We start from the raw sequence: 26,241 nt of genomic DNA on the forward strand, positions 1-26,241 counted from the left end.
GGTGAATTTTAAAATGATATGAATCCCTCTATAATCCTCTCTTCTAGTCATCAATCATATGAACATTGAGAAAACCACTTCTTTGGATTTAAGGGTTTAAGAGGAATATCAGAGCAAGCATCACCACCCTGCTTTCTGAATTGGAGCCACTAGGGGGGATGGGTTAGGGGGATAAGAAATAAAATTATACAAGAAATGTGGAAATTTCTCCCTGAAACCTCACTTTTATCTTTTCTCCACTATAAGCATTCTCTTTTGTTGGATAATTTGAATTTTATTAGGATTCTTTATTTTGCCAACTAAGTCAAAATGAGGAAGGAACAGTCTTTTTAATTTTGTCATGTGTTCTTATCAAATACATCACATAGATAAAAGATGAACTTTCATTTCTCCTACATGTAAATCTTGTTGCTTTGGTCTGAATAAGAATGATCCCATAGGTTCATGTGTTTAGATGCTTGGTGTTCTGTCAGTGGAAATGTTTAGGAAGAATTTGGAGGTGTGGCCTTGTTGAAAGAGGTGTGTCACTAAGGGCACACTATGAGGTTTTGAAAGTCTATGTTATTTCAGTTAGTTCTTCCTCTCAGCCTGCTTTTTAGAGATGAGATGTGAGCTCTTAGCTACTGCTTCAGTGTTCTGCATGTCTTCATGCTGCCATGCTCTTGGCCATGATGGTCATTGACATATCCTTTAAAACTGTAAGTTCCAATAAGGTCTTTCTTCTATAAGTTGCCTCTGTCATAGTGTCTTATAATAACAAGAAAAAAGTAAGTAGGACATTACTGTTGTTACCTACCTTTTAAAACACACTTGCAGAATGTTATTTAGGGACAACAAAGTGTGTATACAGCTATCCAAGTGTACCCAACTTTAAGCCAATTTGCAAAGGGAGATGATTTTCTTTGATACAGGAGAATGATGAAAATAAGTATGTGCTTGAGCATAGTGTGGTGAGCAAGATTCAGATACACTCTTCTGTATTTTAGAAAAATAAGAAACAGACTTTGCTCAACAAGGCAAATTCGTCTGACACCTATTCGTCCTCATAACTGCTTCTGCTTTCTGTTTGGCATGTGTGTTATTGAGTGAACATCTCCCACCTCTTCTTGCTCTTCTGAAGTTTTTTTCCTGTTCCTTTTTTGTTTTGTTTTCTTTTGTTTTTTCTTATTCTAGCTCAACCTCTAGTTCTGAAACTATCTTTAGAAGAAAACATTGATGCGTATAAATCAATGATTAAAAAGAAGGCTAATTTGGCTGATTTTATTTATACTCTGTTTCCAATAGGAGACACCTAGCTGACAAAATAAGAAACACCAATGACTGTACATGAGAATTGATAGCCAGAATATGAGCCATTCAGGTCTCTTAGTTCAAAAGATATCTGGAAAGCAATAAATGAAGATGGTTTTTTAAAGTAAGTGAAGACTTACTCGAAAGGTAACAACCACTGCCTTCATTCCTCTGCAATGCCATTCCAGCTGCCATCTCCCATCCCTGAAATACTGTACATCTTCCTTCACTTGGAAGAGACATTTACATCACACATCTAGGAGATAATTCTGATTGTTTTCCATCTAATAGGAAGTGGCATATATCACTTGATGTGAAAGAAATTACCTAATATTTTACCTCAAGAGCTCATGTACACATCCATCTCCCTACATTTCAAATGCAATTAGTAATTCATCATGTAGTTGACTAGCAACTTGACTACACATCACATGCCTGCCCAAACTAAACATTTCCACAGAGCTATTGTCCCATACTATTTCCTTTTGGTCTTTCTTCTCTTCTTCTTTTTCTTCTTCTTCTTCTTCTTCTTCTTCTTCTTCTTCTTCTTCTTCTTCTTCTTCTTCTTCTTCTTCTTCTTCTTCTTTTCTTCTTTTTCTCTTCTTCTTCTTCTTCTTTTCTTCTTTTTCTCTTCTTCTTCTTCTTCTTCTTCTTCTTCTTCTTCTTCTTCTTCTTCTTCTTCTTCTTCTTCTTCCTCCTCCTCTTCTTCTTCTTCTTCTTCTTCTTCTTCTTCCAATTTTTCTTTTTTCCTCTCTCCTACATCTCCATTCTCCTGAGATCCGGGGGAGAAGAGTAAGAGGGTACAGTGGTGGAGTGGTGGAAAGGGACTTTTTGCTTTCAGGAATTTAAAGTTTGGTTCCAAGCCAGAATGAAGCACCATCAGGCCTTCATTTACAAGGTAGTAGGTGCTGGACAGATGGCTTGGGTGTTCAGAGTACTTGCTGCTCTTCCAGAGGATCTGGATTTAGTTTTCAGGATCCATGACAGGCAGCTCAAAACCATCTGTCAACTTCAGCTCCAGGGGATTCCATATATTTGGGTACCTTGGACATCAGTACTCTTATGCATATACTCACACAAAGACATAAACACAAACTTATACATAATTTAAATTAATAAGTCTTAAAAGTTTATTGTGCCTAAATCAAGACCAGGAGATATATAGGGCCTATTGACTGGCTCAATTCCAAAATAGAATTAGCATAAGGTCATTAGGTGGCATGAAGAAGAAAAATAATTTTTAGATTTTTCTGATTTTGAAAACAGAAGATGTCAATAGTTTACCTCGTGAAATTGAAAGTAGTGAAGGAAACAGGGCTTGAAAGGAAACAAAGAAATTAGGCTTAAAAAAAAAAGTTTTGCTGAGTCTTGAGTGTTGGGGGAATGTTAGCTTTGTTCCAAGCATCTATTTTCTATAGTGACGTTATAGAGTGCCAGTGAATAAAATTATTTATACAAGACAAATATTGTAAGCTATTAGCAAATATTCAAATTACCAGTTATTAAGTGTTCATTGTCTCCTCAGACTCTCACCAATACCGCCTAACAATGAACTTTTTCCAACACCTCAATAAGGTGAGCCTTGTCTCATTGCCACTTTAAGGAAATTGAGGGCCATTGGGTTACTTAGGTTTCCTTGAGCCACACAACTAATGAGTAGGTAGAAACAAGATCATGAACCCAGCAGATCTGCTTCACAGTCTTCCTGCCGAGCCACTGTGTTCTGTTGGCTCACAGGTGAACCCACTCTTCCTGCTTCGATTTCTGTGTGCACATCCCCCTCTTCCCCATCTGTTTCAAAGTTGACTTACTTGGGGGCGGGGAATCACTTTGACTTAGAAACTGGAATTTTAGTTGTCCAGACTAATTGAGGTTGAGCCATAGTCAGGTTTGGAAGCCCAGTGCCAAATTCCAAGGAGCCACAGAGCTCTGGGTCCACTCTGGAGCCCCTTGTAAACTTGTAAAACAAATGTAATCAGAAAAAAATGCAAGGGTTGGCAGAATTTCAAGTCCCTGCCCTGTTGAGTTTAAACCCCTGACTATTGTCAGGTGTGAGCTGTGATTTGTCATAGAGCCTTTGGCTTGAGACAGAGGCCTTGATGTTATAGCCCTGGGCCAGGCAGACCTTCATTGAAGAAAAGCAGTGTTGGGCATTCTTGCACTGGTAACCCCACCTACCCTCATTTGTATCATAGCCAGGTCAAATGTGTTCACAGGACTCTTTCAAAGTTGATCCTGACTTTCTAATTCACCATTCTTTTGAAACACTGAAATTCTGACTGTTGTGTGGAGGAGCCCCACCTCTAAAATGCACCCAAATTAAAAAAAAAAAAAAAAAATGTTCCATCTGCTTAGAGATTTAACTTGGTTTGGTAACTTAGTTGTTTCTAATTGCATCTGCAGTTACAGAAACTTTCATTCACATTTCTTCCAAGTCAAAAGTAATTAAACCAAACGGATAAATAAAATCATGTATGTGTCTGAGTTGAAACGTCTTTAACAACAGGAGTGTTCTGGGAAAGAGCACCCTAAACTGTTCATAGGCAGGTGAGTTTCTCATACCTCTAGGACCCCATTAGCTGAGACAAAAACACTAGAAGGTCAGGTTTGAGGGAAAAGCACGTGCTGTGTATTTGCATATATTTTTCTGGTGTCCCTACATACCTCTGCAACGAAACCATTCATAGCCACTAGAGACCTCACAAGGCCAGGCATGTTGTTGAAGGACTTTTAATAGGAAACAGGAAACCTAAGATTTCATCCTCTGTGATCTTAACATTTGTTTTCATGCTATCTAAGCATCTCTGTGGCCGACCTATCAGTCTCTACCCTATTTTCTAAGTAAAGTCAGAACCCCCAAACTTCCTGTCACAGGTGTAATAGACAGAAACTTTTAACAGGCTCCACCTAAAATTCAAAGAGATTTAGTATATGGAAAGGGAATAAATTTTAATATATCACTGAACTTTCTATGATGTGGGTAAAGAGAATAGAAAAGGAAAGCACAGTAAGGTGAGACGTGCCAAGGGGCAATGGACAGTGACACTGACAGAAAGTAGGGTATGTGAGCACATGGTGGAGCGCAACAGATGTACAAGCTCTGGAGACCTGGCAAATGCTGGGATAGGCATTTAATGGGCCTTAAACAAGGTTTTCGTTATTTAACTCTTAGCTGCTAGAAGAAATTAGTGAACTTATTTTCTGGAAGCAAGTATTCCTAACTTAAATCTTCAGTGCCCAGGAGCATTGGGTTCAACAAAATATGAACTTTAACTAAATAACCTGTTTAGAGAAATTCATAAAATCTAAAACATAGGGATACATACCATCAGGGAGAGTAAGCAAAAGTAAGAAATGAAGTGGTCCAGCATTATTTTTAGGGTTAGATATGAAGGATATAATCATAGGATCAAAGGATGATGACTGGCCAATCTCCTTCAGTACTCCATAGTACTTTACTGAAATAATAGTCTGGCTGATCATCAGATGACCTCTATTATTGTCTTAGCAGATGTGAGGGAAGACTGAAAACTAAATCATAAACCAGCACTAGCAACTGTGTCTCTGCCAAGGATGGATACACGACTGTGTTAGGCCACATGCATGCCATGCTTGATCTGCACCTCCAGGACTCTGGGGTACTTCCTAGTTTTGTCCTTATTCCTCCTCATTCATCATCCCATTCTCTCCTTCTCTGAGTCTTGTGTATAGCTGTAATGTCATAATATTTAAAATGAGTCAACTTTCTACTTTTCAGTCTACATTAGCACAGCTCTGTCCATCTCTCTTAACAACCTACAAATATGTAAAGTTTGGATTAGTTCTACAATGACTATTTGCAACACTAGACTCAAACAAACAGGTCTCCACAAGATGGACTTGTTGTACCGTTCTCCTCATGAAACTCAAGTGAACCCATTACAATCCCACTGTGTCTCAGGTTAACTTTCTCTGCCTTTCAAACATCCTTTCCTCATTCGCTCTCCTTTAGCTGACCTTTCCTTCCATTCCTCGAATGTCAGCAACCTTCTTAGAATAAATACCAGCCACCAATCTGTATTCTTGGAGACATTGCTTCCATCAACAACAAAGCACTATGTAATTCCTCCCATCATTAAAAAACAAACTCTGATTCAAGGGAGACAAAGTGTGGGACAGAAACCAAAAGCCATCTGGAGACCATTCCACCTGGGTATCCATCCCATGTGCAGTCACCAAAGGTAGAAGCTGATGTGGATGTCAGGAAGTGCATGCTGACAGGAGCCTGATATAGCTGTCTCCTTAGAGGTCTGCCAGAGTCTGACATATACAGAGGCAGATGCTCACAGCTAACCATTGAACTGATCAAGGGGTTTCCAAAGGAGAAGTGAGAGAGAAGACTGAAGGAGCTGAAAGTGTTTGTGGCTCCATGAGGAGAGCAACAATACCAATGAACCAGAGCTCTCAGGGTCTAAACCACCAGCCTGGGAGCACATAGGGAGGGACCCATGACTCCATCTGTATATGTAGGGGAGGATAGCCTTGTCAGGCATAGGTGGGAAAGGAGATGCTTGGAAGGCATCATTCTTATTGACGGTATATATATATCTATATATATGTATATATATATGTATATATATAGATATATATATATATATATATATGTGTGTGTGTGTGTGTGTGTGTGTGTGTGTGTGTGTGTGTGTGTGTTATTCTCACCTTTTATCTTTCCCTATTTATTATGCCTTCCCCCTAAAAATGAGAAGTCTGTCATATAGCTACTTATATTTAACTCATATGCATATGAAGCAGTTTCAGAATTGCTAATCCATACCACCTGAAACAGTACACAAATTAGAGCATAGTCTTTGTGTCCTTGGCTAGTACCATCTACTCCAAGTTATATTTTAAAAATTCTTTAGGCTAGCTCTTTACTCTCCTGTTAGCATGCTGTTTTCCCTTTAAGATATAATTAGTCACATCAACGTTTATCTTCCATTTGGAGTTTCCCCATACCCTAGTTATTGTCAGAAATTTATAAACACTAAAATGTATTTTTATTAACAAGTAAGTTGTATAACTTTAAGTATACATAATTGTTATTTGTAAATGTATAGAATCATATATCAACCAGTATAGATTTGCTTTAATTCCACATAGAGTAAAAAGCCATATTTTATTAAGTTTTGTATTCAATATTCCCAAGCACTGGTCTGGACAGTTATAGACAAACAGGTAATTGATCACTCAGTAAGGCAAAACAAAGAAACAGTTCATTCTTCTGAATTCCAGATCAGTAGTTGGAGTGTCAGAGCAGGTGGCCTTGAACCCAAATGCAGGGAGAGGGGGGACATCATAGTGTTAACTCAGCAGTTCTCTGAAAGTCTCCTCATAATTGTTTGTATATAGTCATCTCTTTCACCATGCTAAATTCATGGTAACCATTAATTTATTCTCTAGTCTATAGTTTCAGCTTTCCCAGAAAATAAATAAATGGAATAGTAAAAATATGTGCCCTTTTGCATCTGATTTATTTTAGTGTTGAATCCATTCAAACCCCATGCCTCTTCCTGACTGTATCAGTAGTTCATTTATTTTATCATTGAGTAGCATCTATTGTCCAGATAAAGCACAGTTTACTTATCCATTGTGAAACAACAGGGTCACTTCTAGTTCAGGCAACTCTATGTGAAATTCTATGACTATTCATAAGCAGATTTTGGTGTAAGCACAAACTTTAATTTCTCTAGAGTAAATACCTGGAAGTAGGATTTATCACTCTAATGGAAACTTTATTATAAACTTTTTTAAAGACCCACTGTACAATTCACAGAGCTTGTGCCTTTCTGCATTCCCACCAGCAAAGAATTTCCAAGTGGCCCACATTCTCACTGAAGATTGATGTTGTATCTTTGGGCTTTCTGCATACAGAAGGGTGCATGGTGAAATCTCACCATGGCTTTATTTGCATTACTCTGATGATATTGATGTCTATTGTTTGTATGTTATATGTCTTCTTTGGTAAAAGAAAGAAAAAGTGCAGCACAAGGTATTGGTGCAGGTGTCACACTACAGGAAACAAAACAAATAAATAGAAGCAGTGAAGTTAAAGAAATACTGAATCAGCCTGCCAGAAGAAAGAGAAAAGGGACAAATGTGTCAGTGGTACAGGAGCCTTATCCAGTCTAACATGCCTATGGTTGCAATTCCAAAGAAGTAGCATGTGATGAAACATATTTAAAGACATAACAAAAAAAGTGTTTACAATAAAAACTATGTCAATCCTTGGATCCAAGAACTCAAAAAATCTCAAGCAAATTAACATGAGTAAAATCACTGAGTATCAACAGAATGATCATATTGCATTTAAACAAATGAAAGCATAGAAAGTAAATCTTTTACAGCAAATGTAGCCAGCAGTAAATTTAAACAAAAAACTTTCAGAGATATTAACCATAACATTTGGTACTGTAGAAGGTTGCAAGCAATGTTGTGAAGCAGTCTGTAGTATCCATAATCCATCAAGACAGAAAGTATATTCTTTGTAACAGTGTTGATAGATAGTAACTGTTTGAGGGAGAGAGCCTTGCATAAAGACTCTCCATAAACTGAGAAACACAGAAAAATATTTACTAGGAAGTATAATTCTGAGTCAGTTATTTTTCTGTCACTGTGCTAAGGTACTCTGACAAAAACAACTTGAAAAAGAACGGTTTATTTGGGCTTTTGGTTCTAGAGCGATACCGTCTGTCATAACCACAGCAAAAACCCTCTGAAATTTCAAAACCACTCCAATCAGCACTACAATCTGAGAACCAAGTGTGCAAATACACAAACGTATGCACCACTCCTTATGTGAATCACCACATTTTGCTTATGTTATTTGTTAATATTTAGATTATCCATAAAGAAATTGGATATTGTGTTTTTATATATATGATTTATAAAAGTTTTATTTCTTCAAAGGAAATTTAGCTGTCAATATAAAATTTGAGTAACACTACTTCTAGATCTCTCACATAAAAGATAATTTGTTGGCCAATGGATATTCAAACCCATGAAATAGGATTTTTATTTTTGTCCTTTATACCTTCAAAAAAATTGTCCCACTAATGGCAAAGTTGTATCAATTTGCTAATGAAAACATTAACTGGTCACTCAATTCATGTCAAATTTTGAGAGTGTACTTTTTTTTATACCTATGCAATATTTTAGATCCTCATAAAACTCCCCATTTAGCCAAAATGTGCAGATTTTTAACAAGTATTAAGAAGTGATGGAGAACTTGCAAACAAAAAGAAGCTACAGAGAATGGTGGGTCTGGGCCTATCATAAACACTAAGTGTTGATATAGTCGAAGTCAGTTACCAGCCTTCTACCTAGGAGCACATAGTGTGTAAAGGTGAAGGGATCTCAGTCAAATGGCAGGAAAGTGAAATCTACAAATCTATGCCCAAGTAGCTCTAAGGTTTCCAACACAATGGTGAAAGGAGGGCTTTGGCAGCTCCAGAAGTTTCAAACTGACAATGGACTCTGATAGGAGAAGCTTCAAGGTCAGGGGTTATTCCCCCCACAGATCTCCCTGTTAATTCCAGTTGGCCAGTACCAAGAGTAATCTGGCTCTTCCTCCAGGCACACAATCCCTGCAAGACCCTCCTGGCATCCTTTGTGACCCAGAAATACTGTCTACACTTTCCTCCTGCCGCTCTGGCCTGGCTGCATTCCACTCTCTATGCTTTTATTATAGATTCATTCTTCACTTTCTCCTTGCCAGATTAAACAAAAATTCAGAATAGTGAAGGCTAAGTAGTTTCTTTTTTTTTTTTTAAGTGCTGAAAAGTGACAAGATTTACATGGTGGGAATAACGAATAAGGATAAAGGATCGCACTGAAAAGGGATGGTGTTCCTCCAGTTTTAATGGAAAACCCCTCTCTTCTGCCAGTTTTATTGCATTGGAGTGAGCACACCAGTAGGGGCAGGTTACTAATATTTTACTTTATGAATATCAGTTCCTGAGAACTCCAAGACCTTAGCTCATTTCTCTTATGTGCTAATGATGTAATTACTCCCATACAATTTTTTTTGCACATCTGTTTCTGAAGAGAAAAAAAAAACTATACATCATGTGAAAAACATAGCCTATCATTTGCATGGTTTGAGTTAGCTATGCATTTTATTGTCTGAGTTGTAGCTACCTCTATTTAAACTTTTCTCTTTTATGAATACAGATAGTGGCCTATCATTGTATTACTAATGGTGACTATTTCCTTTGTTTTGGTAGACTTTGCTTAGATTGAATGTTTTGGGTTATTTCTGAATAAGCAACTTAGATATTTGGATAAAGCTGAACTTTAATCTTAAGTTTGCAGTATATTTTATACATGATGAACTCTATCTTAAAATGTCTCACCAATTTAAGGCCTTCTTGCTACTCATGTATATGTAGTAACATTGAAATGACCAGTATTGTCAGCAATTCTCCTAAAAGTTTGCTATCAATAGTTCATGTTGTCTTTCTTCATCATCTGCTAGATATAAATATGTCTGGGTTTTTTTCATGATCAAGTGCCCTCTTCTTGAAAAAAACATGTAGGATGTTTGGCAATAAAAGCCAAGCCCTTGGATACTGTAGATGTGGCATATTGTCTACACTAACTTTGTAGATACCATGTACTAAAAAATGCTTAATAATGATATCTCCTGAGGCTCAAGACAGATCTATCTTTTTAGTGGTGGAATATGTAATTTCTAACTTGGATGAGATAATAGTGACATGGTAATGTAAAGAAGTTTAAGGCTTAGACCAGAACTGTCAATCAGGGATAACTTTCAAACTTGAAAGATAGATACTGAAGAATAAACCCAGGCATAGTTGGAGCAATCTCCTTCCTAATCCCCTGTCAGGATCTCCTCAGTCTTATTCCAAAGCTTCCTTTGACTCTAGCCATCCTTTCCATCTCTACTTCAGCAAGATGTAAAATTGGCTTTCCTGTTTGGACTCAAATCATCTGTCCATCTGTCTTTCATGATCTCTCCAGAGCAATCTTTTACAAAGAAAACTCAGTTCTCTATATCAGATGTATTTAAGACAGTGTGTTAACTAGCCCCTGCCTACCAAAGGATCTCACCCATTAAACTCGATATTCACCCTGTGTCATGCTTGTGCCTTCAGTAAACCATGGAGCTGTCAGAACCCACTCAGCATCCTGTATTCTCTCTCTGGGGCAGTCAGCATCCTGCCTTCTTCCATCTAGTTCCATTGACTTCTGCTTGGTTTCCAATTTTATTCCCGAGTAAATCATTTTGGCCCCAGCAGCTTTCCATTGTGTTGCCATCACTGTAAGTATTTATGCTATTTCTCTCCCTCTTTGAAATCTCTGAAGCCTTCAGCATTCAGAACTGGTACTATCAACTAAAAGAACTCCTCAACAAGGTCATCCCATTTGTGGACTCAGGGAAATCTGGCACAGCAATAATTTCCCAATTTTTTATTTATTTATTTATTTTTGTGATTGTGAATCTAATGGTAGACTTGTCATTTGGTAAGATTTTAAAGCTTGGAGCTTCGTATACTATGGTCAGAATTGCACTGACTTTCAGGATAGCAGCAGTGGGTATCTACATCTGAAGGTCTTGATTGTATGAGGAATGGATAAAGAGATTGACTCTTCTTCCATATAGTAGAGTTACAAAGGACGAAATTCCAGTAAGCCATAGACATATGTTGAGGCTGTCCAGAAACACAGCTGGACCCAGAGCTGGGAGCCTACTTTGCAGTTTAATGTTAGTCTGTCTTATGCTCTCACGCAATACCTTCTTGTTTTAAAAGAAGCAAACCCTTGGCATGCCAATTTCCTTCCTCATTGGTGAACCCACAGAGAGATTTTTAAACTGCACAGTCTTGTTAGAGTCTGGAAAGAGTCTCTGAGACTGCTCAACACTTAACAATTAAAAAAAACATAAATAAATAGAATAAAATGGATCTTAGTAGCTCTTAAACCTTTGCCTTTGCTCTTGGAAACTTATCCAACTGGCATGTCTAAAAAAAAAAAAAAAAACCACTCTCCTCCCATTCTCCTCTCTGCCAAAAATAGGAAGGAAAGAAGGAGAGAGAGAGAGAAAGAGAGAGAGAGAGAGAGAGAGAGAGAGAGAGAGAGAGAGAGAGAGAGAGAATGAGAATTCCAACATCAGTGAGAGCATATATTAAAGTTTTAAATGAATTATTGTTCTAGTACACACCCTGAGGTTGAGAAGGAAAGAACATCCAGGACTAACAAACCTGATTGTTCTGGCAAAGGTGCCGTTCAATTCATGCTGGCATCTCTGGGCTTTTCTTTTTCTTTGTTATTCCAACTTTGTTTTTTTAAGGCTAATTGTTCAAGTAGCAATTTTTGACATTACTATTTCGTTCATTTTTCTCCAGGAGAACTCCCACTTCCAGGTCTCTTGATGGTTTCCCAAAGGGCATGATGCCTAGAGACTGCTTATTTAGTTGTAGGGACAGCCGTCATTCTGCTAGCAAGTTCATTGGGCCATGGATTATTCCTTGCTTTACTGTTTTCCAAGCAAGGCAGAGATCTTGGCTTGGGAATGTGAGTACTTCACCACTTGGCCTTCTTAGATCCCCTGAAAAGGACTTAATCATAGCAGTTCAAAAACCAAAGTACAGCTCAATAATGAAAGAACTTGAACCTGTAATCATATTGTGATTACTATCTATCTAACTAAAATTTCTACAAAATATGTGGATTTTTTTTCTAGGCAAGTATTGGAAGTCGATCAAGATGGTGGCTGTTTCAAGGGGCTGTGCTCTGCCTGCTTCTCAGCTGCAAGAGGAGACAGAGACCGTTTCTGCACTAGCCTCCCTCACTGTAGATGTGGAACAGCAATTTGCTCAGGAAGATGGCAGGTATGGATCCAACATAGGGGGATAATGTGGTCAGTGATGTCTAGACTCATTGCTGGCATTCTGAAACTTTCCTTCTGATTCTTCTTCACCCAAGTCTTCTACTTCCTCTACCTGTTGTCTACAAAGACGCAGATGGTAGAGTATATGACCAGGCTGTGGAGAGCTCAGCTGTTTCATTCTTCCTGGAAAAACAGACTTGGAGATTGTGGTTCCCAGAGAAAGAGGATGAGGTTGAAAGTGAGAAATATCACTCCTTGTTGGGTAATTTACTGTAGATCGGCTGTGGGAAGAGCTGCCTGGGATCTAAATTCTCCTCTTATCTCTGTTTTCCCAGATGTTCCCCTTCTTTCTCTCAACATTTGAAATTTCTGCTATAAGAAAGGGAACACAGGAAGGCAGAAACTGTGTGTGATGTTAGTTGGGGACCAGCCATTTTTTACATATGTGAGTCTCCTTGAGGTCTAAATGGATAAAGATGGAAGGTGCTTGTCAGGGAGACAGGGATGTTAACAAAGGACTAGGAGAACTGAGCCTGATTTTATTCTATAAGAGGAGAATGTTCTTAGTTTCTTTTCCTATGTACATAGATTCTGGAGGGCGGGGGGTTGTATGGAGAGCTTGCTTACTTACTTTTTAAGAAATCATGGTCAGGTGGTAACATTTTCCTACCCATTCTCTCATCATGATGACCACACCTCACTCAGTATTTTCTTACAATGCACTGTCCCTGGTGTACTGCACGTGGTAAACTGTACTGGTGTTTTCCATAACTGATTGCAAGGGGACATCCTTTCTCAGGACATGTGTCAGGCAAGACTCAGAAGAAACTCTGGGGCTCACACTCACTTTTAAGTTGCTTCTTAGAAGGAGCTCCAACTCGCTCCACCAGTAAGAACGCTGCCAATTACACTGTCACTCCCCAAATGCACAAATGTGAACAGCCTGGGCTCCTTACCTTCGCTGGGTACTCCAAGTGTAATGGATTTAACATCTTGTTTAAGCCCCAGAAGTTGATCAACCGAATAAGAGATTTCACTTTTATGTCTTTGTTTTCTCTTGCTGTAAGCATTTTAGAAGACTCTCGATGTAGGAAGCATTGCTGAATTATTGCTGAATTAGAAGACATTCTCTTGAAATATCTAGGGAAAAGGGGAAACGTATTTTACATTTTTGATATTATGAACTAGCTCCCTGCTGTTCCCAGCTAAGAACTGAACCAAGTTCATAATCCAAAGGTGTTGCAATTATTCCCAAGGCCAAAACCAGTTAGTTGTCTGTCATCTGAGGGCCATAAAACTGAGGAAACTAACATCTGTTAGTGTTGGATATAAAAGAGCAAAGCTATTCTTTAGAAGCCATTTAATACAAAAAAAAAAAAAAATGAGACACATTCCACCCTGGGTGAAGTGAATGCTAAGTAGTTCTGCCCATGAAATTGCGGAGCATGGAATAATTAACAATAATATGAGATGTTGTGAACCCCACGCAATATAAAAATCTTGGCACGTTGGCTGGGGTTGCCTATATAAGCATATTTTCTTATTCTGTGGTAAATCATGTGCTTGGCTCTGATAATCTATAAGAACAAACCCAGCTTCAGTCCACAGTGACTCTAACCTTCTACTGATGGCATGCAGAGAGTGACAGTGTCCTGACGAGCAGGAAGGCAGAGGGGAAGCCCGGTTTCATGTCTGTTTATTCTTTTAAGACAGATTATACCAGTTGTGATTGTTTTTTTCCTGTGGTGGGGGGGAATGATTTGACTAGAACTGTTTTCTATGTTTTTGTATTTCATTCAACAAAGAAGCAGAAAAAAAAAAAAAAAAAAAAAAAAACCTTCTAGAACCAGATCCTGTGTTTCAGTTAATTTGTGTACAACCTTCATGAAAGAGACGATGGAGACATGGGGGTGGGGAATGGAGAGATTGACCAAGAATTGCTATCAGAATTGTCTTCCTGCTCAGCAGGCAAAGATAAAGGCAATACCCCTGGGCTTTTGTTGTGAATGTAATATTGTGATCACACAGGAAATTGAAAAATTAGAAAAAAAAATCAGAGTTAAATAGATGGAAAAGAGCAAAGGCAAATTCTTTTTATAGGAAATTCTTGCCAGTTATTTTGGAGGATATATTGGTGTTTGGAGTGAGATGACTCATTTCAAGCTCAGATTCTGGGTAAGGCGGCCCTTTTCTTGGCCAACTCATATCTGACTCATTTACCACTAGTGAATAAGGGATAAAATGCTCCTGGCTAAGAACCATTTTAAGTATTTTCTGTTCATTTTCTTGAGTGGGGGGTGGGGTAACAACCATTTCATCTTTATGACCACACTTATGGGCCTTGAAAAATATAGTATGAGGGGAAAACTGGCCAGTGGGAGCTCGTGTGAGGGATAGTTCCCAGATACACAGCTGTCATGTGTCCTTTTTAGGTGGCCAAGGACTTAAATGGGAAGGGAATGATGGGCGGGTCAGCAGAGAGTGGAAAACAAGGCTCAGATCCTGCCCATGAGAGGGAGTCAAAGAAAAATAAAAGTACAGGCTTGATTGTGTGCAGCAGACTGTTTCGAGGCAGGTTGTGCTGTGTGTTTGCTTTCTTGTTTGCCAGGATAGCATGCCTGTAAGATCTGAGCTATGCTTTTGTAGCTGTTTGGGTTTTGATGCTTTGACTTTAAGAAAGTTGGTAGCAGCCTTCAACTTCATCCTAGAGGAAAGGTCGGTCTGCCCCTAGTGACTTAAGGATGACCAGCTATTAAGTGTTAGGAGCATGCTGGCAATCCAGAAGTCTTGGCCGAATCATTTTCCTTTTTCAGTTGGAAACAAAAAGTGAAAGTTGGATGTTCACTTGTCAGTCTGAGTTGCTGCAAGTCATGTTCCATTATACGAATTTAATTTGTTACACTGGTTGGAAAATCATTTAATTTTCCACGTTTGATAATCTTTCTCACGAAAGAGGTAGTTTCAAGCCTTGGTATCATATATCTAGGTTGGGTAGTGGTAGTGGGTTACACCTCTGATTGAACAATACCAAACTTATAAAGCCTATGATTAACATTATTTAAAAAAATGTATAAATGCAAAAAGGAAAAGGGGGCATGGGATAGGGGTTTTCTAAGGGGGGGGGGAATGGGGAAACGGGATGGTATCTGAAGTGTAAATGAAAGATCTAATAAAAAAAAATAATAAAAAAAAAGAAAAAAATGAATTTTATTTCTTTTTCAGTTTAATAGCTCTTCTGGGAGCCATGCGATGGCTTGACACTTGTGTTCTTTGAGAAGAACTTGGTACATCTTTCCAGTGCTCTGATGGCTTTAAAACTTTCTGTCAAATAATCAAGTTTTGATCTGTTAGGACTGTCTTTAAAAGTGACTTGGTCTTTCTCTCTTTCATCTTTTAATATCCCTCCTCTTTATTCTGTGCTTTTAAATGACTTAACTAAAAACTACCCATGCTCTGAGATTGTTCTTACAGCCCCTGCACATACAAAGAGCACTGAGTGGATTTTCCTATTTTCCTCTCATATATTAAATCCTGACTGCCCTTTCCCCTCCCTCCAGTTCTCCCAGTACCTCACCCCATCTCCTCTCTCCTCCAAATCCATTTATTTCCCTTAAAAAAAATCAGGCCTCCCAGGGATATCATCTGTATCATCTGAACACAGCGTCATAAGTTACAATGAAACAAGGCATAAACTCTCACTCATAATAAGGCTGGACAAGGCCACCCAGTAGGAGGAAAAGGGTCCCAGGCTCAGGCAAAAGAATCACAGACACATCCCAACTCCCACTGTGGGGACTCCTACAAGAACACCAAACTGCACAACCATAAAGTATGTGCAAAGGACCTAGATCAGACCCATGCAGGGTCCATGTTCACTGCTTCAAGCTCTTTGAGCCCATATGATTCCTGCTTACTTGATTTTGTGGGTCTTGTTCTCCTGATAGTTTCTACAGTTTCTTCAACTCCTCAGTTTCTACAGTGCTTCCTCCCTCTTCTGGTGGCGGGGGGGGGGGGCAGGGGAGTGGCGGTTCCCAGAGTTCTACCTAGTGGTTAACTGTGGGTCTCTGCATCTGTTCTCATCAGTTGCTGGATCGTGCCCCTCTGATGACAATTGGACTGGGCACCAATCTTTAAGTATACAGAGTATCATTAGAAATTATTTCATTGGTTTCTTTCCCCAATCATTTTTCTTTCTATCTTGGCTTTCTGGGCCATCTGAGGCAATATAAAGAGTAGGATCCTTCTCATGGCATGGACCTGAAGTTGGACCAGTCATTGGTTGGCCACTCCCACAAGTTCTATGCCAACATTACCCAAGGACATCTTTTCTGGCAGGACAATTTGTAGGTCGAAGGTTTTGTGGCTGGGTTGGTGTCCCAGTCCCACTTCTGGGAGCCTTGCCTAGTTATAGAAGATGGCCAGTTAATGCTCTGTATCCCACAGCACTGGGAAACTTTGTAGTTTCCAGGGAGTTTCCACTGCACTACACTGCCCCAAATCCAGCTGTCTCTCCAAGTACTCTCTCCCTCCTCCTTCCACCGAACCCCCCACCTGATCTCTCTTATCCCATTCCCATCTATCTCCAGTGTATCCCCCAAAATCTATTATTTCCTCTTCCCAGGGAGATGAATGTGAAGCCCACATGAAAAGCCCTTGTTACTTAGCCTCTCTAAGTCTGTGGATGTAGCATTATTATCACTCACTTTACAGCTAATGTTCTCTTATGATTGAGAACATACCATGTTTGTCTTTCTGAGTCTGGGTCTCCTCACTCATAATGATCTTTTCTAGTTTTGTCCATTTGTCTGAAAATTTCATGATGTCATTGTCTTAACAGCTGAGTAATACTCCATTGTATAAACGTACCACATTTTCCTTGTCCATTCTCCAGTTGAGAAACAACTATGGTGATTCCAGTTTCTGGCTATTATGAATAAAGCTTCAATGAACACAGTTGAGAAAGTGTCCTTGTGGTAGGCTGGCCTGTCCTTTGCACAAGTGTAGGATAGGTGGGACTTGAAGTAGGTTGATTCCTAATTTTCTGAGAAACCATCATATTTATTTCCATAGTGTCTGTACAAGTTCACATTCCCGCCAGTAATGAAGGTGTGTTCCCTTTTCTCCATATCCTCACCAGCATGAGCTGTCATCTGTGTCTTTTATCCTAGCCATTCTGACAGGTATAAGATGGAATCTCAAAGAAGTTCTGATTTTTATTTCCCTGGTGGCTAAGGATGTTGAACACTTACTTCTTTTATTTCTCAGCCATTTGCGATTTCTATATTGAGAATTTTATATTTAGATCCGTTTATATTTAGCCCCATTTTTCATTAAATAATTTGGTTTGTTGATGTCTAGGTTTTGAGTTTTTTATATATTTTAAATCAGATGCAGAAATGATGAAAATCTTTTTCCCATTCTGTAGGCTGAAGTTTTGTCCTATTGCTGGTGTCCTTCGACAAGCTTTTCAGTTTTATGAGGTCTATTTATTGATCCTTGTTATCAGTGTCTGTGCTATTGGTGTTCCGGTTAAGAGGTTGTCTCCTGCGCCAATATGTTCAAATCAATTTCTTACTTTCCTTTCTATTAAAATCAGTGTACTGGTTTTATGTTCAGGTCTCTGATTCACTTAAAAAAGAGTTATATGTAAGGTCATAGATATGGATCAATCTGTATTCTTATACATGCAGACATCCAGTTAGACCAAAACCATTTTTTGAAAATAGTTCAGTTCTTCCACTGTGTATTTCTGACTTCTTTATCAAAAATTATGTTTCCCTAGATGTGTGAATTTTTATATCTGAATCTTCACTATGATTCCATTGCACAATCTGACTGGTTTCTGTTGTTGTTGTTTTAGCCAATACTATATGGTTTTTATTACCCTAGCTCTTTAGTGCAGCTTAAAATCAGGAATACCTCTAGATATCCTTTTATTATACAGGACTGTTGTAGCTATCCTGGGTTTGTTTGTTTGTTTGTTTGTTTTTACATAAGAAATTGGGACTTATTCTATCAAGGTCTGTAAAGAATTATGTTAGAATTTTAATGAGGATTGCATTGAATCTGTAGATTGCTTTTCATAATATGGCCACTTTTACCATGGTAATTCTACTGATCTTTAAACATGGGAAAATTTTCGATCGTCTGATGTTTTTCAATGTTTTTCTTAAAAGTATTGAAGGTTTGTTGTCATGCAATAAAACTTTCATTTCTTGGATTAAGTTACACAAAGGTATTTTACATTATCAGTGGCTATTGTGAAAGGTGTTATTTTCCTGATTTCTTTCTCATCCAATCTGTCATTTGTATATAGGAGGACTATTGATTTTTTCTTTTTTTTTTTTTTAGTTAATTTTGTATCCAATCATTTCACTGAAGGTGTTTATCAGCTGTAGGAGTTTGCTTGTAGAATTTTGGGAGTGACTGATGTATACTATCATAGTGTCTGTGAATAGCAGTACTTTGATTTCTTACTTTTCAATTTGTATCCCCTTGATATCTTTCAATTGTCTAACTGCTCTAGCTAAAATTTCAAGTACTATATTGAATAGATATGGAGAGAGTGGCCAGCCTTGTCTCGTTTCTAATTTTAGTCGAATTGTTTGAGTTTCTCTCATGTTTAATTTGATGTTGTCTATAGGCTTGCTATAAATTGCCCTTATTATATTTAGCTATGTTCCTTGGATCCCTAATCACCCCAAAACTTTTATCTTGGGGTGTTGGATTATGTCAAAAGCTTTTTTAGCATCTAATGAGATGATTGTGTATTCTTTATTTCAGTTTGTTTATGTTTGATTTTTTTGACTCATTTTTATACATTTAACAATCCCTGCATGTCTGGAATGAAGCCTACTTGGTCACTTTTTGATATGTTCTAGGATTCTGTTTGAGAGCATTTTATTGAGTAGTTTGCATCTATCTTCATGAGAGAAATTGATCTGTAATTCTCTTTCTTTGTTGAATATTTGTGTGGTTTGGGTATCAGGATTACCATTATGACATCATAAAACGAATGTTATATGTCCCTATTTGTGAAATAATTTGAGGAATGTTGCCATTATCTCTTCTTTGAAAGTCTGGCCCTGGATTGATTGATTGATTGATTGATTGATTGATTGATTTTGGTTTGGAGACTTTTAATGACTGTTTCTATTTCCTTAGGAGTTAAATGTCTATTTTATCTTACCTTGATATAACTTTGGTAAGTGGCATCTATAAAGAAAATTACTCATTTCTTTTAGATTTTCCAGTTTTGTCAATTATTAGTTTTTAAAGTGTGACCCAATGATTCTTTGTATTTCTTTGTTGTCTCTTATGTCTTTTTCATTTCTGATTTTCTTACTTTGGATATTTTCTCCCCACCTTTTGCTTAGTTTGGCTAAGGGTTTGTCTACCTTGTTGATTTTCTCAAAGAACTATTTCATTGAATCTTTAATAGTTCTTTTTGTTTCTATTTTATTGATTTCAGCCCTCAGTTTGATTATTTATAGCTGCCTATTTCTCTTATGTGAACTTGATTCTTTTTGTTCTGGAGCTTTCAAGTATGCTGAACTGCTAGCAATTCTTGCTAGATCTCTCCAGTTTCTTAATGTAGGCACTTAGTGCTATGAACTTTCATCTTAGCACCATTTTCATTGTGTCCCATAGCTTTAGATATATTGTGCATTCATTTTCATTGAATTCTCGGAAATCATTAATTTCCTTCTTTATTTTTGCCTTGACCCAGTAGTCATTCAGTAAGGAGTTGTTCCATTTCCATGAATTTGTAGGCTTTCTATTGTTTCTGTTGTTAAAATTCAGTTTTAATCCACAGTTATCTGATAGGATACAGGACATGATTTCAATTTTATTGGATCTGCTGAGACTTACTTTGTGACCAAGTATATGGTCAATTTTGAACAATGTTCTATGAGGTGCTAAAAAGACAGTATATTCTTTTGTTTTGGGGTGAAATGTCCTGTAGATAAACATTAGATTCATTTTGTTCATAATATCTGTTAACTCCAGTATTTCTCTATGTAGTTCTTGTCTAGACAACCTGTCCATTGGTGAAAGTGGAGTACTGAAGTCACACACTATTAATGTGTGAGGATTAATGTGTGATTTAAGTTTTAGTAGTGTTTTCTTTACAAACATGGATGACCTTGCACTTGGGGCATAGGTGTTAAAATCTGAAAGATCATCTTAGTAAATCTTTCTTTGATGAGTATGCAGTGGCCTGCCCCATATCTTTTGATTAATTTTGGTTTGAAGTCTATTTTGTTAGATATAAGAATGGCTATATCAGCTTCTTATGTTCATTTACTTGGAAAATATTTTTGAACTTTTTACTCTGAGGTAATGTGTATCTTTGATGTTATAATGTATTTCTTGAATGCAGCAGAAAGATAAATCTTGTTTTTGCACCCATTCCGTTAGTCTGTGCCTTTTTATTGGTGAATTGAATTCATTTATACTGAGAGATATCAATGACCATTGATTACTAATTACTATTATTTTGTTGTTGATAGTGGAGGTAGAGTGTGTGTGTGTGTGTGAGTGAGTGTGTGTGTGTGTGTGTGTGTGTGTGTGTGTGTGTGTGTTGGTTTTGCTTGTATGAGATTGTTTATTTCCTGTGTTTTCTTGGGTATATTTGGGTTTGAAGTTTCCTTCTATAAGGCTAGATTTGTGGGTAAATATTATTTAAATTTGACATTATCATGAAATATCCTGTTTTCTCCATTTATAGTAATTTAAAGTTTTGCTGGATATAAAGTCTGGCCTGTATCTGTGGTCTCTTAGAGTTTACAGGACATCTTTCAGGACCCTTCCAGCTTTTAGAGTCTTCATTGAGAAGTCAGGTGTAATTCAAAGGGGTCTGTCTGTCTGTATGTTACTTGGCCCTTTTTCTCTTGTAGCTTTTAATATTATTGTTATGCTGCTGTTGTTTTCTGTATTTTTAATGTTTTGATTATTTTTTGACAAAGGGAATTTCTTTTCTTGTCCAATTAGGTATTTGGTAAGCTTCCTGTACCTTTATAAGCATCTTTTTAGGTTTGAAAATTTTTCTTCTATGATTTCATTGAAAATACTTTCAGTCTTTGAGCTGGGAATCTTCTTTTTGTGTGTGTGATTCTTGCATGCTTAATTCCTGTTCTCTTACCTAGATTTTTCCATTGTCTTTTTAAAATTACTTCTTTTTCCATTTTCAGGTCTTAAACAGTTTCATTCATTTCCTTCAACTGTTTGTTTGATTTTTCTTGGCTTTATTTTAAGAGACTTATTCATTTTCTCTTAAAGGACCTCTATCATTTCATAAAGTTGGGGTTAAAGTCTTTTTCTTGTGCTTTGCCTGTGTTGCAATATTCAGGGTTTGCTGTAGTAGGCTAGGTGGGCTCAGGTGGTGACATACTGCTCTGGACATTGTTGATTGTCTGGACACTGATGTCTAAGCGTCTGGGTTTGGGTATTTTAGGCCTAAGTGCCAATTTCTTGTTTGTCTTTGTTGGATGAATGTTTTTCCCTTGGTTTCTGCTTGCTCTCTGGTATTCTGTCAGGAGTGGCCTATGGTTGAGTAGAGGGTCTCTATACAAGTTGGAGGCTGTAATTCTGGCAGCTAATGTGGCCTCTGGTTCAACCTGAGGTCCTCAGCAGGAGTTGTGGGTGCATGACATAGTGATGGGTAGGGGTGTGAGAGTTGGCAGTAGGTTTAGCAGGCACGGAGAATGGGCAATGATGAGGCAGACCTGAGATTTGGTGGCTGTTACATCCTCTGGCCCTGAAGGATGCTTCTACTAGAGTTGAAGCTTGGGCTGTGGTGATGATGAAAGGAAGGCTTGCAAGCACTGAGAAAGTAGGGGCGGTCCACAGGCAACCAATGTACCTGAGGTCCAGCCATCTGGTACGGCCTCTGGTGAGGTAAAAGACTTCCACGAGAGTTATAGTGGAATAATCATCTTTTTAATGAAGATTCAGTACAATAAACTGATAACTCACTAAAATCTAAGACCTTCACTTTGAATAGCTTATCCACAGAGCTGAGGACATGATGATTTATGTAAAGCATAGGCCAGTTTAATGCACACTCATATCTAATGTGCATAGAAACATGGCTTTCAAATTTCCTGGACATTGGGAGTATTTCTCTAAGGCTTCTAGGAGTTGACAGTTATGCAGTTCTCTGGTTTTATTCTGTGACACATTATTTTAAGCACCAGTTTATCTAAAATAAAATAAAATGCTAACATTCCAAAATACATTTCACTTTTGGTTTTCTCAGTTCAACACAGCATTACCCAAAATGAGGGCTCAAATCTAGAAGTTTTCTAGTGTAAAGAGGAAAAATTTGTTGCTCTCCCATTTCTTGTCTCCTTGGATGCCTATGTTATGTGTTTTCAGTACATAATACAATCTTAGAGCAGGAATGAAATCTGACCTAATATATCACAAATTAAATTCGGTGCCGTTTCTGTATTTTAGAGTCCTGTCTACATCCTTTATAAAATAGCATTTAATTTATTGACAAGAAACAAAATTAAATAGAACCCCGAGGAGACGGCGATTCATCAAGAGCTTGGTGTCCCATCTCTTCCTGCTCATTCTGGCCCTCACCTCTGGAGGAAGAGAAAGGCCTGGTTGTAGGAGTGGGCAGCTGATTCTTATGAGCTTGAGATTAAAGAAGATATGTGAAGAAGTTAGCACACCTGGTACATAGGAAGCTCCCACTAAAGGTTACATCTGACCATTCCCTTCCTTTTAATTCTTCTTTGATTGATTCTTCGGGTTCTTCCCCTAATAAGTTGTTCATAATCTTGCAACCTGTAAGAATATCAAGACAACACCTAGACATTGGTGTGTTCTACTATGCTTCATTAAAAACAGATCAACAAAGCATAAGCACTTAGTAGTAAGAAGACTTTGTTGCCTAATGTGTGGTTAGCTGATCCACTTCAAAAAGCATATAAATAGTACATATATAATATATCCTGAATCAATAAATGAGTAAGTTGGAAGACAAAAACATTTAAAATAGTAAAATATTTTATACTTGTACCTGTGTGAATCTTGTCCCTCTATTTGCTTACATCAAAGGAAATAAATATTGCATTTTTCAAATATATAATTTTTATTTCTTTCCTTAGTTTAAATTAGCAATCACCATTTTGAGAGCATGTTGACTAGCCCAATTCTGTATTAGTCTTAAGTCATTAAAATAGCTTAGCTAAAAATATAATGCAGGCTATTGTATAAAATACTTTGTGAATGGAGAGTTGTATTTGAGGAATTCAAGAGCCATATTTACTGGGACTGTATTTAAAGGCAGAAGAGAAGATGGAAGTGATACTGGTAATAACAGGGTGTCCTCAATGTGCAGAAGGAGTGGGAAGAACATGGAGTTCATTCACTCTTTAGACACCTTTGAATTTTTTATACATGCCTAAGTTCTCACAGCCAAGTACACCAGTTACTTTGTAGTCTTCTATTGCTTCTATAAAAATTGCAAAAAGATTAATGAGTTAGAAGAAGATGGAGACCCAGTAGGTCTAATTCTGGTGCTGGCTTCACACTTATAGCCAGTGTCAGCAGGCTTCATTCCCCCTATTGTTCCTTCTTTCTTTGTTTATTTAGCTGCTCCAGAGAAGAATCCTTCCCTCCCCACTCCCACTTTCATAGGCTTTCAAAGGATTCTTCCTTTGTCTTGAAAGTGAGTAGCAGTTCCATCTTCTTGACATGCCTTCGGTCATCTCAGTCCTTCTGGCTGAAACTGAGCAAGAATGTCTGTAAAAAAGGGCCTACTTGAGTGATATTTAAGATAGAGGCTATAACTTGGGGGGGGGGGGTGTTTTGTTTTTGTTTTCTATACCTGTACTACCAATATACTTTCCAACCTACCTTAATTCTTATCCAAATATTTCCAGTACTTTCCTTATTCTCAATTCTCCATTCTGATCCTTTCCTATGCAGTAACAAGGAATTATTATTATTTATCTATTTAATAAAACAAAACTGTAAGAGCAAACTCTGTCTGCATTGCTGAAACCCTTTGGTGCTTTTCATCCCCACACCATAGAGTAAAGACCACCTTCTTATGTAATTTTACTTTTCCTGGAAGTTCAAGCCTCACTCTTACCAATTTATTTCGTTTGAGTTCTGTTTTGAGTTCCAACAACAACCTGGCTTATTTAGCAAATGAGAAAAAAGAAAAAGAAATTAAAAGGAAAGGACATGACTGCTCCTAGAAATGGTGAAGAAGAAAGTTTACTGTGGCTAAAAGGGAGAGCATAGCCAGAGATAGGGACATCTGGCAGATCCCAGAGTGGAAATGACCCTGAGCCTTGGACAGTGGGGAGGGGGAAGAGGAGAGAAGGGAACCAGGTCCACCAGCCAGGAGGCCCAAATCAGAGTAGACAAAAAGACAAGGTAAACAAAAAGACTGGATTATATTGTGAAGAACAGCTAGGGGGAGTCCAGCCCAGCTCCTGGGCTAGAAAAATTTAGAGTAGGGGATGGGTCATACCAGCCAGGAGGGCACTGTAACAGACAGGGACCAGGGAATGGAGGGAGAACCTGACAAAGGACAGCAGCTGTTTGTCCTGGGTTTGAAACCTAACAGTTACTTTGTAACTGATGTATATGTTTTTGTATGATCATTTGCCCACATGGTGATATTGTCACCTGTACCACTCTCATATAAACAACACTCACAGTGAGATCAATGGAGAATGTGTCTATCACTCTACCCTGCCCTGATCTGCTTCCCCAGCCAGAGTCAGTCCCTTTTAACACCATCCATTCATTTTGCTTATTCTTACATTTCATCTAAGTGGAGTTGTGTGCTACACACTGCTTGGTACACTGTGGTTTCTCTCACAACACAAAAAAATAATATTTTTGACATTTGCCTGTGTCTCTGACAATCAGTATTCTGACCATTTGTAATTGCTAATTAGACCAAGTATATTAACGTATCCTAATTTGTTTACCCACTTACCTGTGTATTGGTGCTTGGCTTGCTTCCAATAATGAGCAATTATGAATAAAACTGCTATGATTTTGACTTTTTGTGGTGAAGTTAAATTTACTATGTCAATGGTTTTTAAGTGAGCCATGCAGGAGTGTGAATAATAGAAACGTAGACTTGCTTCCATTTCTAGAGCTTCATTCTGCAAATCGTCTCTGCATTATCCAACTTCCTTCTCTCTCCTCGGACCCAGATCCAGGGACTGGTGCTTGCCCATGGGATAGAGCTCAAGTTGGGCCTGTTATTGGTTGGCCATTCTTCTGTCTCTGCTCTATCTTTGTCCCTGCATTTATTTCTTTTAGACAGGACAAATATTGGATTGAAAGTTTTATGGGTGGGTTGGTGTCATTATGCCTCTCCTGGAGGTCTTGTCTGGCTAAAGGAGGTGGCCTCTTCAGGTTCCATATTTCCACTGCTACGCATATGGGCTAAGGTCACCAGGACTGATTTGTAGGAGCATCCCTACTCCATCCCAGGTCTCTAGCACTTCTTAGAGAGTCATGTGCCCATCCCACCCTGCTCCCCAGCAGCTGCAGATTTCCGGTTTTTCTCCTGGCCCTCTGGCCCTCTCTCCTTTCTCTTCCCATAACCAATCCTGCCCCCTCCCATTCCCCTTCCCTTTCTCACCCAGCTCCCTTCCTCCCTCTGCCTCCTCTGACTATTTTATTGCTACTTTTAAGTGAGATTCAAGCATCCTCCCTTGGGCCTTTCTTCTTGTTTAACTTGCCATCTTTCTCACATACCTGTGCATTATGTGTGGGCTTGAAGTTTACATTGAGAATATTTCTAACACATTTGTTCTTTGTTGAAGTTCTTATTTTATTCTTAATTTATTAATTATTATTATTAATTATTTTATTCTTATTTTAGATTGCTCTATTGTTGTATCTCTCTAAAAAGCTGTTATACCAGCCCTGCTTACATCAAAGATTTCAAAGGGTTAATGGACTATCTCCTATGTGTGTTAAAGTGTTGGGAAAGGAAAACAACAAAGAAAAATAAAGGTGGACATGGGAGAAAATAGAATTTATGAAGCACAGGGTATGGGGAAGCTGCATAG

The 26,241-nt window shown here is 38.1% G+C and overlaps 1 protein-coding gene across 16 annotated transcripts in view; it reads left to right on the forward strand.

The window, feature by feature from the left end:
* Hdac9 (histone deacetylase 9) overlaps positions 1–26,241 on the forward strand; it is an 824,691-nt gene that overhangs the window by 793,592 nt on the left and 4,858 nt on the right. For all 16 annotated transcript variants that reach the window (XM_076941980.1, XM_076941976.1, XM_076941988.1 and 13 more), the window contains one exon: positions 12,032–12,179. In XM_076941980.1, coding sequence (XP_076798095.1) covers positions 12,032–12,179 — 148 coding nt within the window. The remainder of the gene's footprint in view (positions 1–12,031; positions 12,180–26,241) is intronic.

The sequence above is a fragment of the Arvicanthis niloticus genome, chromosome 11 (genome assembly GCF_011762505.2).
Source record: "Arvicanthis niloticus isolate mArvNil1 chromosome 11, mArvNil1.pat.X, whole genome shotgun sequence".
Lineage (NCBI taxonomy): Eukaryota > Metazoa > Chordata > Mammalia > Rodentia > Muridae > Arvicanthis > Arvicanthis niloticus.